Source organism: Aspergillus steynii (genome assembly GCF_002849105.1).
Source record: "Aspergillus steynii IBT 23096 chromosome Unknown P170scaffold_1, whole genome shotgun sequence".
Classification (NCBI taxonomy): Eukaryota; Fungi; Ascomycota; class Eurotiomycetes; order Eurotiales; family Aspergillaceae; genus Aspergillus; species Aspergillus steynii.
The window spans coordinates 3,045,683-3,057,855 of NW_020194398.1; the positions used below are offsets into that span (position 1 = coordinate 3,045,683).

General features: G+C 54.9%; 4 protein-coding genes across 4 annotated transcripts; 1 reads left to right on the forward strand and 3 right to left on the reverse strand.

Moving 5' to 3' along the window:
- Positions 1-295: 295 nt before the first annotated feature.
- On the reverse strand, positions 296-3,007 carry P170DRAFT_347798 (putative regulatory protein Ral2; the record flags this gene model as incomplete). Its single annotated transcript, XM_024843651.1, has 2 exons — positions 296-630; positions 685-3,007. The coding sequence occupies 2 exons, from the start codon at positions 3,005-3,007 to the stop codon at positions 296-298; spliced, it is 2,658 nt and encodes an 885-aa protein (XP_024709919.1).
- Positions 3,008-3,961: 954 nt separating this feature from the next.
- Positions 3,962-5,550, reverse strand: P170DRAFT_452345 (peroxiredoxin). Its single transcript, XM_024851261.1, has 6 exons — positions 5,321-5,550; positions 5,114-5,222; positions 4,952-5,044; positions 4,720-4,879; positions 4,412-4,664; positions 3,962-4,345 (listed from the first exon to the last, which is right to left on the reverse strand). The coding sequence occupies exons 1-6, from the start codon at positions 5,338-5,340 to the stop codon at positions 4,312-4,314; spliced, it is 669 nt and encodes a 222-aa protein (XP_024709920.1). The 5' UTR covers positions 5,341-5,550; the 3' UTR covers positions 3,962-4,311.
- Positions 5,551-6,597: 1,047 nt separating this feature from the next.
- On the reverse strand, positions 6,598-8,502 carry P170DRAFT_442693 (MFS transporter; the record flags this gene model as incomplete). The annotated part of the gene is made up of 6 exons (XM_024850477.1): positions 6,598-6,704; positions 6,779-7,087; positions 7,147-7,296; positions 7,358-7,792; positions 7,864-7,941; positions 8,007-8,502. The coding sequence occupies 6 exons, from the start codon at positions 8,500-8,502 to the stop codon at positions 6,598-6,600; spliced, it is 1,575 nt and encodes a 524-aa protein (XP_024709921.1).
- Positions 8,503-9,441: 939 nt separating this feature from the next.
- P170DRAFT_373922 (EVE domain-containing protein) lies at positions 9,442-11,927 on the forward strand. Its single transcript, XM_024845264.1, has 6 exons — positions 9,442-9,999; positions 10,360-10,486; positions 10,595-10,873; positions 10,934-10,951; positions 11,009-11,125; positions 11,198-11,927. Exons 1-6 carry the CDS (start codon positions 9,925-9,927, stop codon positions 11,512-11,514), a joined length of 933 nt encoding a protein of 310 aa, XP_024709922.1. The 5' UTR covers positions 9,442-9,924; the 3' UTR covers positions 11,515-11,927.
- The last annotated feature ends 246 nt before the right edge of the window (positions 11,928-12,173 follow it).

A 12,173-nucleotide genomic window follows, 5' to 3' on the forward strand; every position in this document is an offset into this window, starting at 1 on the left:
TTTCCTTCTTCTTCTTCGTGTTTTGGTTGGCAACGCGTAAAAAAGTGAGCAAGTAAAGAGAAAAGGATAATGGTCATAACATGATGAACTGATAAGAGAGGCTTGGGCTGGATTGGCAGACGTAAAGATGATAGATACGTATCAGGAGATAAGGGGGGAATGAGAGAAATGAGAAATGAGAAATGAAACGAAGATGATGTAGAGACCATGTACAAGAGTTGTTTCGTATGGTATGGTGGGAAGAGAGGGGAAAAGAAAAAGAAGAGAAGAGAAAAAAAGGAACAAGAGACATCGATCATGATAAGCTGGTAGTGCTGCTCATCCCATTCGGATCCACCGCGACAGAGACCGCACCGCCCGTACTCGACGGTTTGGTATTCCGTTCCCGCAACCGACGACCTTCCATGAGACCGCGAAGACCGCGCTTCTGCAGACCGATGACGCTGCTGAGATCGCCGGTCCAGATCTCGCGTTGGGGGTTGATCTCGGCATCGGTGTCGCGACGACGGTGGCCGGGGAGCTCGGTGTCGGAGTGATCGAAGCTGGTGTTGGTGGATGCGGAGGTGGAGGTGCTGGCGTTGCTGATGGAGTCCTCGCGGTCGCGTTCGCGTTCTCGTTCGCGTTCCCGCTCTCGCTCCCGTTCTCGCTCCCGGTCGTGGCTGCTGGAATGGTTCCGATGGCGACGGCTGAAGATGTTGGTGTTGATGCGTAGGGGAATGCCCCGGGACTGGGTGCCGACGGCGCCCGCGGCACTGCTGGCGACCGACATGGCGGAGGTGGTGCCGTGTTCGGTGTCGGACGAGTCGGAGGTGAGACGGCTGTGCTGCGAGGCGTTGGTGTTCGTCCCCGTGGACGATTCGCTGGCGGCGTGCGCGCCGTTCAGCGCTTCGAGCGTGCCCCCGGGTCCGCCGGTGAAGCCGGTGCCGCGACCACCGCCGGCCGCCATTGCAGCAGCGTTGAAGACGGCGGCGGCGTTGCGACCGTCGAGCATCTGATGAAGTCGCTCGACGGTGGCTTCCAGGAGACCGTCAACCTGGTAGGGGCGAGCGAGTTGGAGGAGGGAGCAAAGGATCTGAGGGGTGCAGAGGGAGGAACCGACGGCGGGAAGGGAGGAGGTGTAGAGGTAGAAAACCAGCACCTGCAAGGTGAGATAGGTGTGGGGAAGATAGAGCACGCGAGGTCGGGAGGTTGGAGGTAAACTATGCGCAGAGGGTATCTCAAGATTCGCTAACAAGGACTTGTAGGGGGCGGCGGAAGGATTGCTGACGAGGGTGGTGGCGTTCGAGTAGTTGCTGTTGTTTCCAATGGACGGCGTGATGGTAATGCTCGAGTTGCGACTGGGATACATCTGGACTGCCCCCCGCAGCGTGGCCGAGTCCGAAACGCCGCCGTCGGAGGATTCGCGCAGCAGCTGGATGAAGTAGGGGCCCCATCGCCGAGTCAGTATGCGCGAGTTGACGGGGATGAGCTCGCCGCCCACCGCCTGCAGCTCCATATCGGCCATCTCGGGGAGCGTTTGGGCCAATTTTCCCAGCTCGTCCGATGCAGAGGAGAACGGCCGGCCTCCAGACGTCAACTGCGTCAATTTCTGTTGAAGCGAGGCTGGGACCGACGGGGCACTGTGCGAGATGTACCCGGAGGTGGGTGCGCTCCGGCACGGATTGTTGTACAAGCCGTACGCCTCCAGCTCCACCATGCAGACATGAGAAAAGTTCAGCCGGCGGTGATTGTAATCCTCTACCAGGCTGCGCTTGCGGTGTCCTAGTATCACAAACGTGTTTCTTCTCGCCCACAGCACCCCGCGGTTCCAACTGCCGTGGCCGAACACGGATCCACCGGCGTCGATTCGGCCCCAAGTGAGGGTCTTCAAATCCAGCGCCCACAGGGCATACTCCTGCTTTGACGAGGTCAAATAGGTCCCGCTCACGACAAAGTGTCCGTTGATGACGCCGCCGTTCGGGAACCGCAATCCTGGCGGTGATGCTTGGCTCTGCATCGACTTTTCGACTAGGCGGCCATCAGGCAACCGCAATTGGAGCTCGAGCTTGACGTCAAGGAAATTGTAGTTGGAGTAGATGAGCATCGGCGAGCCCTCGACCTGGGACTCCTCGGCCGGCTCCTGGGTGTCTTGATCGGCCGAGTTCGACCCAATATCCGAAACGTTCATGCCGACCAGGGGCGCCACCACGCTGCGATAAGCACCGCAACTTTTCCCGAGCGAGCTGGTGTTGGTCCATTTTAGGCTGCGCAGGTTGAACACGCTTACCTGCTCGATGTAGTGGTTGGAACTATCCTGGCCGCCCACGACCACCATCTCGGCACCTCCGAAGCCATCGATATCCACGCCGATCGAGCCCTGGTGCGGATTCGACGAGGCAGGATTATGATGGATGGCCGATAGCGGAGCACTGGCGGACGTGAAATGAGCGCTAGACGGCAAGATCGTCGCGCAATGGGCGTATCGACCCTGAGGCGAGTCGGTCGCAGGCACCCGAGTCCATGTCCGCGAGGGTACGTCGAGAATATGAATATCAGACATGACCACCACCTCCGGTTGCGCCTCTTGACCGGCGGCGCCGTTGGTCACGGGGTCCTTGGGGGCGTTTAACGCGGGAGACATGCCACCGTAGCAGACCAACTTGTTATCACCGAGAGCGCACACGCTGTGGAAATATCGCGGGCGGGGAATATCCCCCGAGGTATCGATTCTGGACCAATGACGCCGAATCAAGTCCAGCTCATACAGATCGGACGTCAACTGCGGACGATTCTTCGACAACACCCGGCCACCGAACACGTAGAGTTTGTCACCCAAAATGGTCGTCGTCGCGCCCACCAGCGGATGGGGTTCGCGGCCTGTCGTGCGGCGCACATTGCACACGAGACCCGACAGATTGATAGGCCCCGAGTTCGACGGCGGCTGCGCATATCCCGGCGAGGCCCCCGAGGCAGACGGGTCGTTGGGAGCATCCAGATAGCCCAGACTCGACTGGCTCCTGGACATCATCTTGGCGACAATGAATTCTCCCCGGCCGAGTCAGCCCTCCCAGGTGTGAATAATCCTTCGTATGCCGTATTCCTTGTCCACGATAACCTGTTTCCAAGCCCGTCGTATGCAACCACCTTCAAAAGAAGGAAGGAAGAAAAAAAAAAGAATAAATTCGCGGCTCGTTGATGTGCACGAGTTATTGTCGGTGGATCATGCCACACGAATCACAAGCGACGGCGGCAGAAGGGAAGGATCGTCGTCCAGACCGAAAGTTGACCCAAAACGAAAAAAAGACCGAAACTAGAGAGGCGTCGAAGAGGCACGGAGGGACGAGGAGAGCGCGAGATCCAGTCCAGTCGAAGCGAAGAATGGGGGGGGGGTTCAAGCCGATCGGAAGCGAAGATCAGGGGCGGGAAAAAGACGTGATCCGACGATGCGGTGACTGTTCAGAATTCCCCCAAAGCGAAGGGTCCGAGCCCGAGGTGGACAGAAACACGGGCGTCTGGTCGAAAAGAAAGAAAGAAAGAAATACGCTTGAAACGGGACTCGACGACGGGGGAGCAGGGGGGAAGGAGAGGACAATTGGCCGGCAGTCGAGCGAGCGACGGAGGAAAAGGTGCGGGATGCTGAAGGCGGTCCAGGCACCCGTTCACTTCAGTGGAGTCCAAAGTCAAATCGCGCTGACAGCTGCCGACTAGAAGCGGCGACGAAACAATTCGAAGCCTGTGAAACCCCCTCGTCGTATTTCCACCCACGCCTGGTTGCGCCTGCAATTCTGCGCCGACGGAGTTTTCCTCGAACGCTTGTTTGTCCTGCGTCGTGCTCAGTCTGTCCAGGGCATCCACCCTGAATGAGCCCTCGGAAGCCGTTCGACGAGCGATCTCGGGGCTTGGATTGTCCCTTGTTTCAAGTCGCTTCTAGAATATCACCGGGAACTGTTGGCAGTGCATGCTGACGGCGAACTCGAGCTGAAACCCCTTCGCATGCAGGATGACATCGCCCGTACATTGTCTTCTACGCCACAAATCGTGTTCGATGCCCGCCTGTCGCAGTTCCTGCAGCTGCGTCTGCATTATTGCTCTACAAGGCATTGGTCGACTGTAGATCACTGCTTCTTTGTCTTTTCCCTTTTCCGTTTTTTCTTTGATGCGATTGGTATTCGTCAAGAGGTATCAATGTACTAGAAAATTCATATCCATAACCTTCATGCCTCCTGTTTTCTCCCCTACATCTCCCGCGTTCATTCTGTGCTCGCAAGTTGGATTTCCCCCCTCAAAACACATCGCCGCAGATTTGGAGAGTCAGCAAGACACGGTCATAATTTACTCCTTCTTAAGGTTGGTGAAGCGCAGGTAACTAATGGGATGCTCCGTTAGTATCGCCCCTCATCCTCGAGATTCAATGGCAGAGTTCAACACTTACGGCTTGACGGTGCGGACCTCGCCGAACTTCTTCTGAGCGTCCTCGGTGGAGACGGGGGGAGGGATGACGACGTCGTCACCGGGCAGCCAGTTGATGGGGCAGGTGACGCCGTGCTTGTCGGTGGTCTGGAGAGCGTCGACAACACGCAGCACCTCCGCGGTGTTACGGCCGGTCGAGGCGGGGTAGGACATGATCAGACGGATCTTCTTGTTGGGGTCGATGATGAAGACGGAGCGGATGGTCAAAGCCAGGCCTGACATCGCGTTAGCGTGAATTTCGGACTCGACGCTTTCTTATAGACTACATACCCTTGGAGTCGACGTTGGTGGTGTCCTGGTAGTCGACCATGTCGTACAGGTAGGCGATCTTGCGGTCAGGGTCGGAGATGATGGGGAAGGTAAGCTTGGAGCCGTTGACCTCGTCGATGTCCTTGATCCAGGCGTGGTGAGACTCGGTGCCGTTGGCGCTCTGAATGCGGGGCGAAGCTTGTCAGTATTCCACGGTCGTTCTGTTCGGGAGGCAGCTGCGCAATCAACGTACCAGACCGATCAGCTTGACGCCACGAGCAGTGAACTCGGGCTCGAGCTTGGCGAAAGCACCCAGCTCGGTGGTGCAGATGGGGGTGAAGTCATCCTATTGAGGGGCATTCGTCAGCTCCAACTCCATTGAATTGGCAGATGCGGGGCCACGAGGGGTACGAACGGGGTGGGAGAAAAGGATGGTCCATTTGTCGCCAATGAACTCGTGGAAGGAGATAGGACCGTTAGAGGAGTCGGTCTGGAAGTCAGGGGCAGTGGAGCCGAGACGAAGGCTGTCACGAAGTCGTTAGTCAGTGACTCAGTATCCGGATGAGATGCTTTGACGATTCTCATGACGACCAAGCTGCAAGCAGAGGGGGGATCAACTTACGGAGCACGTTCCTGAGCCATTGTGGGAAAGTAGGGAGGGGATGAAGCGAGGATAGAGTAGGGGAGGGAGATGGAGATGGTCGAAGAGAAACAAAGAGACTGAGGAGCAGGAAGGTTAAGTACCTTGAGTCTATAAGGGAACGAGACCCCTCCAGATCGCCCTCCACGCAACTCCCGGCGAATGACGGCAATCAATCCCCGATCACGCAATCTGCCACCGCCCGCCTGGCAGAACGCTGCTGATTGGCCAGCCGTGAGCTCACGGGGGTGGGATGTTTAGCGCCCGCCCGCATTGGGGCCTCCATCCGTTCGCAAGTTCACGGTTCAGGGGGCTTCTGTCTGCTCCGGAATTGGAGCTTGGGTTGCTTCCAGTTGATCTTCCCCTTGGACCTTCAGGCGTAGCATCACCATCCAACGATTTGCCCATTAAATCGTTGTGTATAGAGTCTTACTCCGTACATACCTATTATTGTACCTTCCCTCCCACCCGAGTCTGTCGGCCGACTACTAGATCTAGCTCGACAAGAAAACGCTCGGCCGACAGCATTCACGGGGACTGGAACCAATGGTCACCGTGAGAAATGGCGCAATTATGTCTATCACTTGCGGGCATCTGGGTACCTTGGCTGAGATGGAGTAGACCACCTCAGCGAACGGAGCCACGGATGGTTTCTTCATGTGCCCAACACTGACCAGAGGACTCGGTATGTGAACTAGTCGATCCTGAATGGACCCACCGTCCTGTCGCCTTACGTTGATTGCATTTACATTTGGGGGCGATCCGAAGAGAAAGCAATCGAATCAAGTAGTCGTTCATGGGAGGGGCCCAAGGCGCAATAGTATATAGTATAGAGGGGCTCGGCCCTGAAAGAAAACTCTTACTAGTACGGAGTATGTTCAGTCTGTGGCATCTTATCTACCGATTATACTTTGACTAGTCCCGCTGCTAGAGACAACTTACAATCACAATTAGCATACTCTGTTGTCGACCACAGTGGGTATGGTCCAGCCTAATACTCACCTGGGCTCATTAAGCAGGGCCACACCTTGTCGCAAAGTCGGCAACGTTTGCAGACAAATGAGTGAAGTTACGAATGTTGATGCATGATTTCCTGAACCAATTAGTCACCTACCAAACAAAAACAGCGGACATCACATACACTGGCGAATTTACTTCTCGCACGGATCTGAGGTCCATAGAACGCCAACACCCACGGCACGACGGTTAACAAAACACCCTGGCTGGTGTTAGCACGGGAAAGACAACGCCATCGGACATCAGCTGCTTACAATGCCGCCCAAAAGACTAGAAGCAGCCGGGTACCCCAAATTCGTAAACATCGCGTTCGTCACCAGCGGGAAGATACCCGCAAGAACATTTCGACCTGTGGGTATGGGAATCAGCCTGACCGTCCATGCAGTGAACGCACTCGAGGTCATGGGTCGGTTGGAGACCTACAGAATGATTGAGCGGCGATGGCGGAGCTGGCATATCGATGGTATGTGTCTGCCAAGTAATTGAAAGCTGCCAGGTAGATGGTAAAGATCCCTATAGTTGCGCACCCGATGGCCAGGGTCGGTACAATCCAAGGGACCGACGGGAAGGTCGTCCACCCGAACCAGAACAGGCCGATGGGCATCAAGACCGACTCCACGCAGGTGAAATACAGCCGTCCTTCGGGGGTCCCCGTCATCTTTCCAAGTCGGGTGGCCAGATGTTCTTGATAAACACTCATCACGGTGGCTAGGATAGAGCCGATGGATACAGCTGCGGACACGCGCGATCAGCAAGGTCGGGCTGGTAAGACAGTGTGTTGGAAAGCTTACCTGAGAAGACAGCTCCGGATTGTTCCACATTGAAGTTGTGGTTCGTCGAGAAAACGAGGGGGATGGCGCTGAAGTTGAGGTACAGAATGGCCCAGCTAAAGGACACCCAGAGGGAAAAGAAAAACACCACCGGCTCGGTAAAGAGAAGGTCTGGGATAGTTATGTCAGCGCTATCGCTGGGTGGTCGGAAGATCACGCGCGCAACACTTACGAAACGGTCTGAAACAGGAGACCGTGAGCATCTGGGCCAAACTTTCACGCTCCTCGTCACTTTTTACCTTCCATCGGATGCGCTGGACATGGTGTTTTTCTACCGAGTCGCTTGAGTTGAACATAACTCCATGATAACCCGCGTTTTCTAATGCGTCGTAATACTTGTTGAGCACCTTGGCCTTGCGACTCAGGAGCACACTCCCCCGGGTTTCTTTCAAGAACAGGGTAAGAATCACAAGGAACCCCGCGGCTACGATGGCCTGCGAATAGTAGATCCAACGCCAGTCCGCACGATGCTGGATGAAACCAGAGATGAGCGGGCCTAATCCAGTACCGAAGAGAACGGCTCCCGAAAAGTACGACATCGGCGCGTTTCGATCCTCGGCGTGGTAGATATCAGCGATGATACCTCCGACCATGGTGGAGAATGTCGCTGAGGATGAGTGAGCACGGCGTTAGTCCAGTGGCTGACATGAACAGTCAAATTCAGGGCCATAAACATACATCCACCTATTCCTAGAAAGAATCTCGCCACAAGCATGCCTGCCAGAGACTCTGTAGCTCCGCACCCAATCAAGCAAACTGCCCCAACCTGTCAGCAACATAATCCTAATCCGTTTCAAAGGAAAGCAACTGAGTAAACTAACCGGTAAAAACAAGCCCGCTCGACACGAAAATCGGCCTCCTTCCATTGATCTCCGAGAACGGTGCCAGCACCATGGGGGCTATGGCAAACCCAAACGTATACAGCGTAATCCCCAAATTGTAGACGACCCGGCTGATCCCCCATTTAGCGGTCAACTCGTCGCCCGGTGGAGTGTATTCACCCGCTGCATATGCGGACATGGCCGTCACGCAGCAGCAGATAACGGTGATAACGCTTTTGCGGGCATTGGACCATAGGAACGGCGAGGCGTATTTGGTCAGATTCGGGCTTGACGGCGGTGTCTGCTGCCCCGGTCGTGGCGACGAGATGCCAACGGGATGAGGTAAGGGTGTGTCGAAATTGAGATACAAGTACTCGATCTCTTGATGAGAATCACCTGGCGGATTGACCGACCTGTCATGATTTGGTGCATGCTGCGAATCCGCATCGACGGGTTGCTCCCCCAAGGTCGAGTCTGTCTCCCGTGCGGGATTCATCTTCGGCTGGGCTGGATTGTCGAGTTAACCTCGGGAAGTCGATCTCCCGCATACAATCATGAACGGCGATTGGAATGCGATGCACAAGACCGTTGGGATGGCGATCTCATCGAATGGTCATTGAAGACATGTAGGTATCTGGCGCGAAGAGGGGGAAAAAGAAAGAAGAAAAAGAAAAGAACGACGGTCGAGGCATCCGTTCAAGGCGCTGATTGATGGGCGAGATACCCCAGGGTTCTCCGAGTTGGGGAACGAAAATCGCAGGGTGGAGACCGGGATCTACTGGGCGAAGACCAAATCGACGGTTGGGTTGGAGCCGGCCTTGTTACCGACACGAATCAACGAGCGTTAAGGTCAGGTAGAGGTGCGCCGTCCACCGCACGCAAGACGGAGATGGAGGCCTTCTCCCCGAGGCTGCCACGTCCGGAACGGGGAACCCCCCCCTCCAGGAATCCCGCCGGAACCGTGGATGATCGATTTCTTGCTGGGTTGACCCCAATACTTGGCGAGGTTATTGCCATCGGCTGAACGGTCGATGGACGCGGAGAGCCCCAAGATTAAGAACTGCCATTGTTAATCATCGATGGGAAGGAGATGACATATTCATCACCATCGACACTGACGGTGATCGACATGATCAGACATCCTTATCCTTTCCTGACAGAGCAGAATCATTTCCTGCGGACCAGGGGCCGGAGGAGGACCCATGGACTTGCCACCGACATTCTGTCGTGCTGCAGCGAGCCTTCCAGGAAATGAGACCGGGATGGCAGCCAGTGGACAGGTCTCAAAGCGCAAACGCATACATGCCATCGCCTGTATGGCGGTACTTTGGCCATCTGCCAAGGCTGCTCACGTGATAATCGCCTGAGGCCGCCGAACATGATGCCTCAGGACCGGCGGGCGCAAACAAAGCTTCGTTTGTCTTCCAGTTTTCTGGCTCCCTCAGTATTCCGGCGTATTATTTGGATTTCCCAGCCCCCTCCGGGATCTCTTGGACCAGTCATTCTCGCGTTTCCCCACGAGGAACGTCCCGAGCTGAAGCTACTACCAACGACCGTCCAAGACTCCAAGTGCTGCCGTACCTGGACGCTGTCATTCCCGTCTCCTCCCAAGGCGCGTCTGGATCGGGATCCTCTGCTCCCCCCGGCGTAACTCAGTCTCCCAGTCTCTCTGTCTCTCTGTCTTTTCCTTCTCCTCTTCTTCCCTCTTTCCCCCCCGCTTCCTGTCTTCTGACTGGCTGGACATCTTTCCATTCTTTTATTTCCCTTAGTTCCCTTTTGGATTTCCTTTTTTTAGTTTTTCTACGACCTGAATCGTTTCCCTCCTCCTCCCCCCCCTCAGATTCCCTTTGACTTTCATTTCCGCCGCTCGTTACCTTAGCTTTCTTCCTCCCAACCTCCAACCAAAAATTCCACAATAATGCCTCCCAACAACACCAAGAAGCGCAAGTCGGACGGCGCGTCGCTAGCCGACGAAGCCAGTTCTCCTAAGAGAGTACGTAGGCCTGATTCCCTTGTCGCGGAGTATTTTTTTTTTTTTATTGTTTTTCGCGTTCTGGTGAAATTGCGTTGAAGATCGACGGGTCCGACCTGAGCGAGCGCGTCATGCCAGGGCACCAAACAAATGGCCAATTATTGATCGCCGCTCACTGACGATTCATCCCATTCCTTGTTACACACTTTTCCCCTTTCTCCCCCAGACTTCACAAGCCATTTTCCCCCCAGAAAAATATCATTATTTCCTAAGAATCATCCACCACCTCTGTATCCGACAACAAATCACCCAAGACATTTCCACTTAATTCAAAGAAAATTTCTGCCTAAGCAAGAACTAATGTCGTCGCCACCCGAGCAGGCTGCTGTTCCATCCACCGGAGAGAAGAGGAAGAGGGGCCGTCCTCGCAAGTATCCCGAGGGTACGATTCCTAAGCCCTCTTCAGGCAGAGGACGCGGTCGTCCGCGCAAGGATCCCAATGCCACAGGTCCGTATCCCCTTCCCATCCACCATCCTCTCATCTGTCCGTCATCGCGATTGACGCGAACGCGTTTAACCCGTCATGTGTATCACGCGCGTTCTAATGAGAAAATAGACACTCCGTCCAAGCCCAAAACACCCCAAGAAGGCAAACGACCCGTCGGACGACCGAGGAAGTCTCTCGGCGACACCCCTCTGAACGGCACTCCCTCCCGATCCGAGCAACGGAAATCCGCGTCGGCCGACGCCAAAGCAGCAGAGGATGAGACCGATAGCTCTGGTCGCTCGTACTGGTTGATGAAGGCAGAGCCGGAGTCGCGCATAGAGAAGGGTGCCGATGTCAAATTTTCCATCGACGACCTGCGTGAGCGCAGCAAGCCAGAGCCATGGGACGGTAAGATTCTCCCGTGATACTTTGATTGATAAAACCTCCCTGGGCTGACACGACCTTTAGGTGTACGAAACCCCGCTGGTAAGACTAGCAAATCTGGGTGACCTTTCACGGGAATGATAGGCTTACCACCAATAGCACGAAACCACATCCGACAAATGAAGAAGGGCGATCTCGCCTTCTTCTATCACTCCAACTGCCGAGTCCCAGGAGTTGCCGGTATCATGGAGATTGTGCAAGAGCACTCGCCAGATGGTATGTGTAAACTGGGGAAGACGTTTTATAATTCGATGAGGTTATATGGACTAACTGTGGTCGAAACTCTAGAATCAGCCCTCGACCCTCAACACCCCTACTACGACGAGAAGTCGACGCGAGAAGATCCCAAGTGGGACGTGGTACACGTCGAGTTCCGACGCAAATTCAAGAACTTTGTGCCGTTGACCGACCTGAAGAGCCATGCCAACTCGGGCGGACAACTTGCAAACCTGCAGATGTTGAAACAGCCTCGACTCAGCGTTTCTCGGGTCGACAAGAAGGAGTGGGATTTCGTAATGGGTCTTGCCAAGGAGGAGCCCGAATCCGAGCAATCGGCCGAGTCATCCAAGGAGGATGCCAGTGCAGAGGATGAATCAAGCGAGTAGAGAGGACCGGTATTCTCCCAACCTGCTTTTTCATTTCATTGAGTTTTTCTTTCTTTCTGTCACCATCTCTCTTTTCCAATCTTCTTTTCTACTGACAGAGTCCTGAGCAAGGGTGTCTGTCGGATTTCAATAAGGGTATAGTTATTTTTCTTTGTGTACAATGAATGGGCCTTCATCATTCCGTTGATTTCTTGAAGGCCATCTATCTGAATACGGCAAGTTGTTGACAGGAAGGAGACCTCAAGCTGTTCAGGATTGACCCTAGTCAGCCGCAGAGCACGGTGGTCTCATCAAGTAACGAATAATCCACGAAAGTCGCCAGAGACCGAGAGGAAGCAGTAACAGCCCAAGCTTCTGGGCGTACTCCACCGGGATGGAGCTCGCAAGCAATCTCCGAGTCTACGTAGCTTAAGTCGGACACTGGAGACCCTGTTCCACCTTTCATCCACCACCCTCGTACGGAATACGGAGTGGCCTTAATACCAACTAGTCGTGAATCAAATTGCGAACCGCCCCGTACAGTAGAACAGTGGCACGGTGCAAAGTCCTCTCAATTCTCAGCATGATAACTATCTCCACTCCAACCATGGGATCGACACTGCATGGTCAGCGAGCTGATAAGTCCGGTTCGAGGACGACCAGTCGCCGGGGACAAAGGC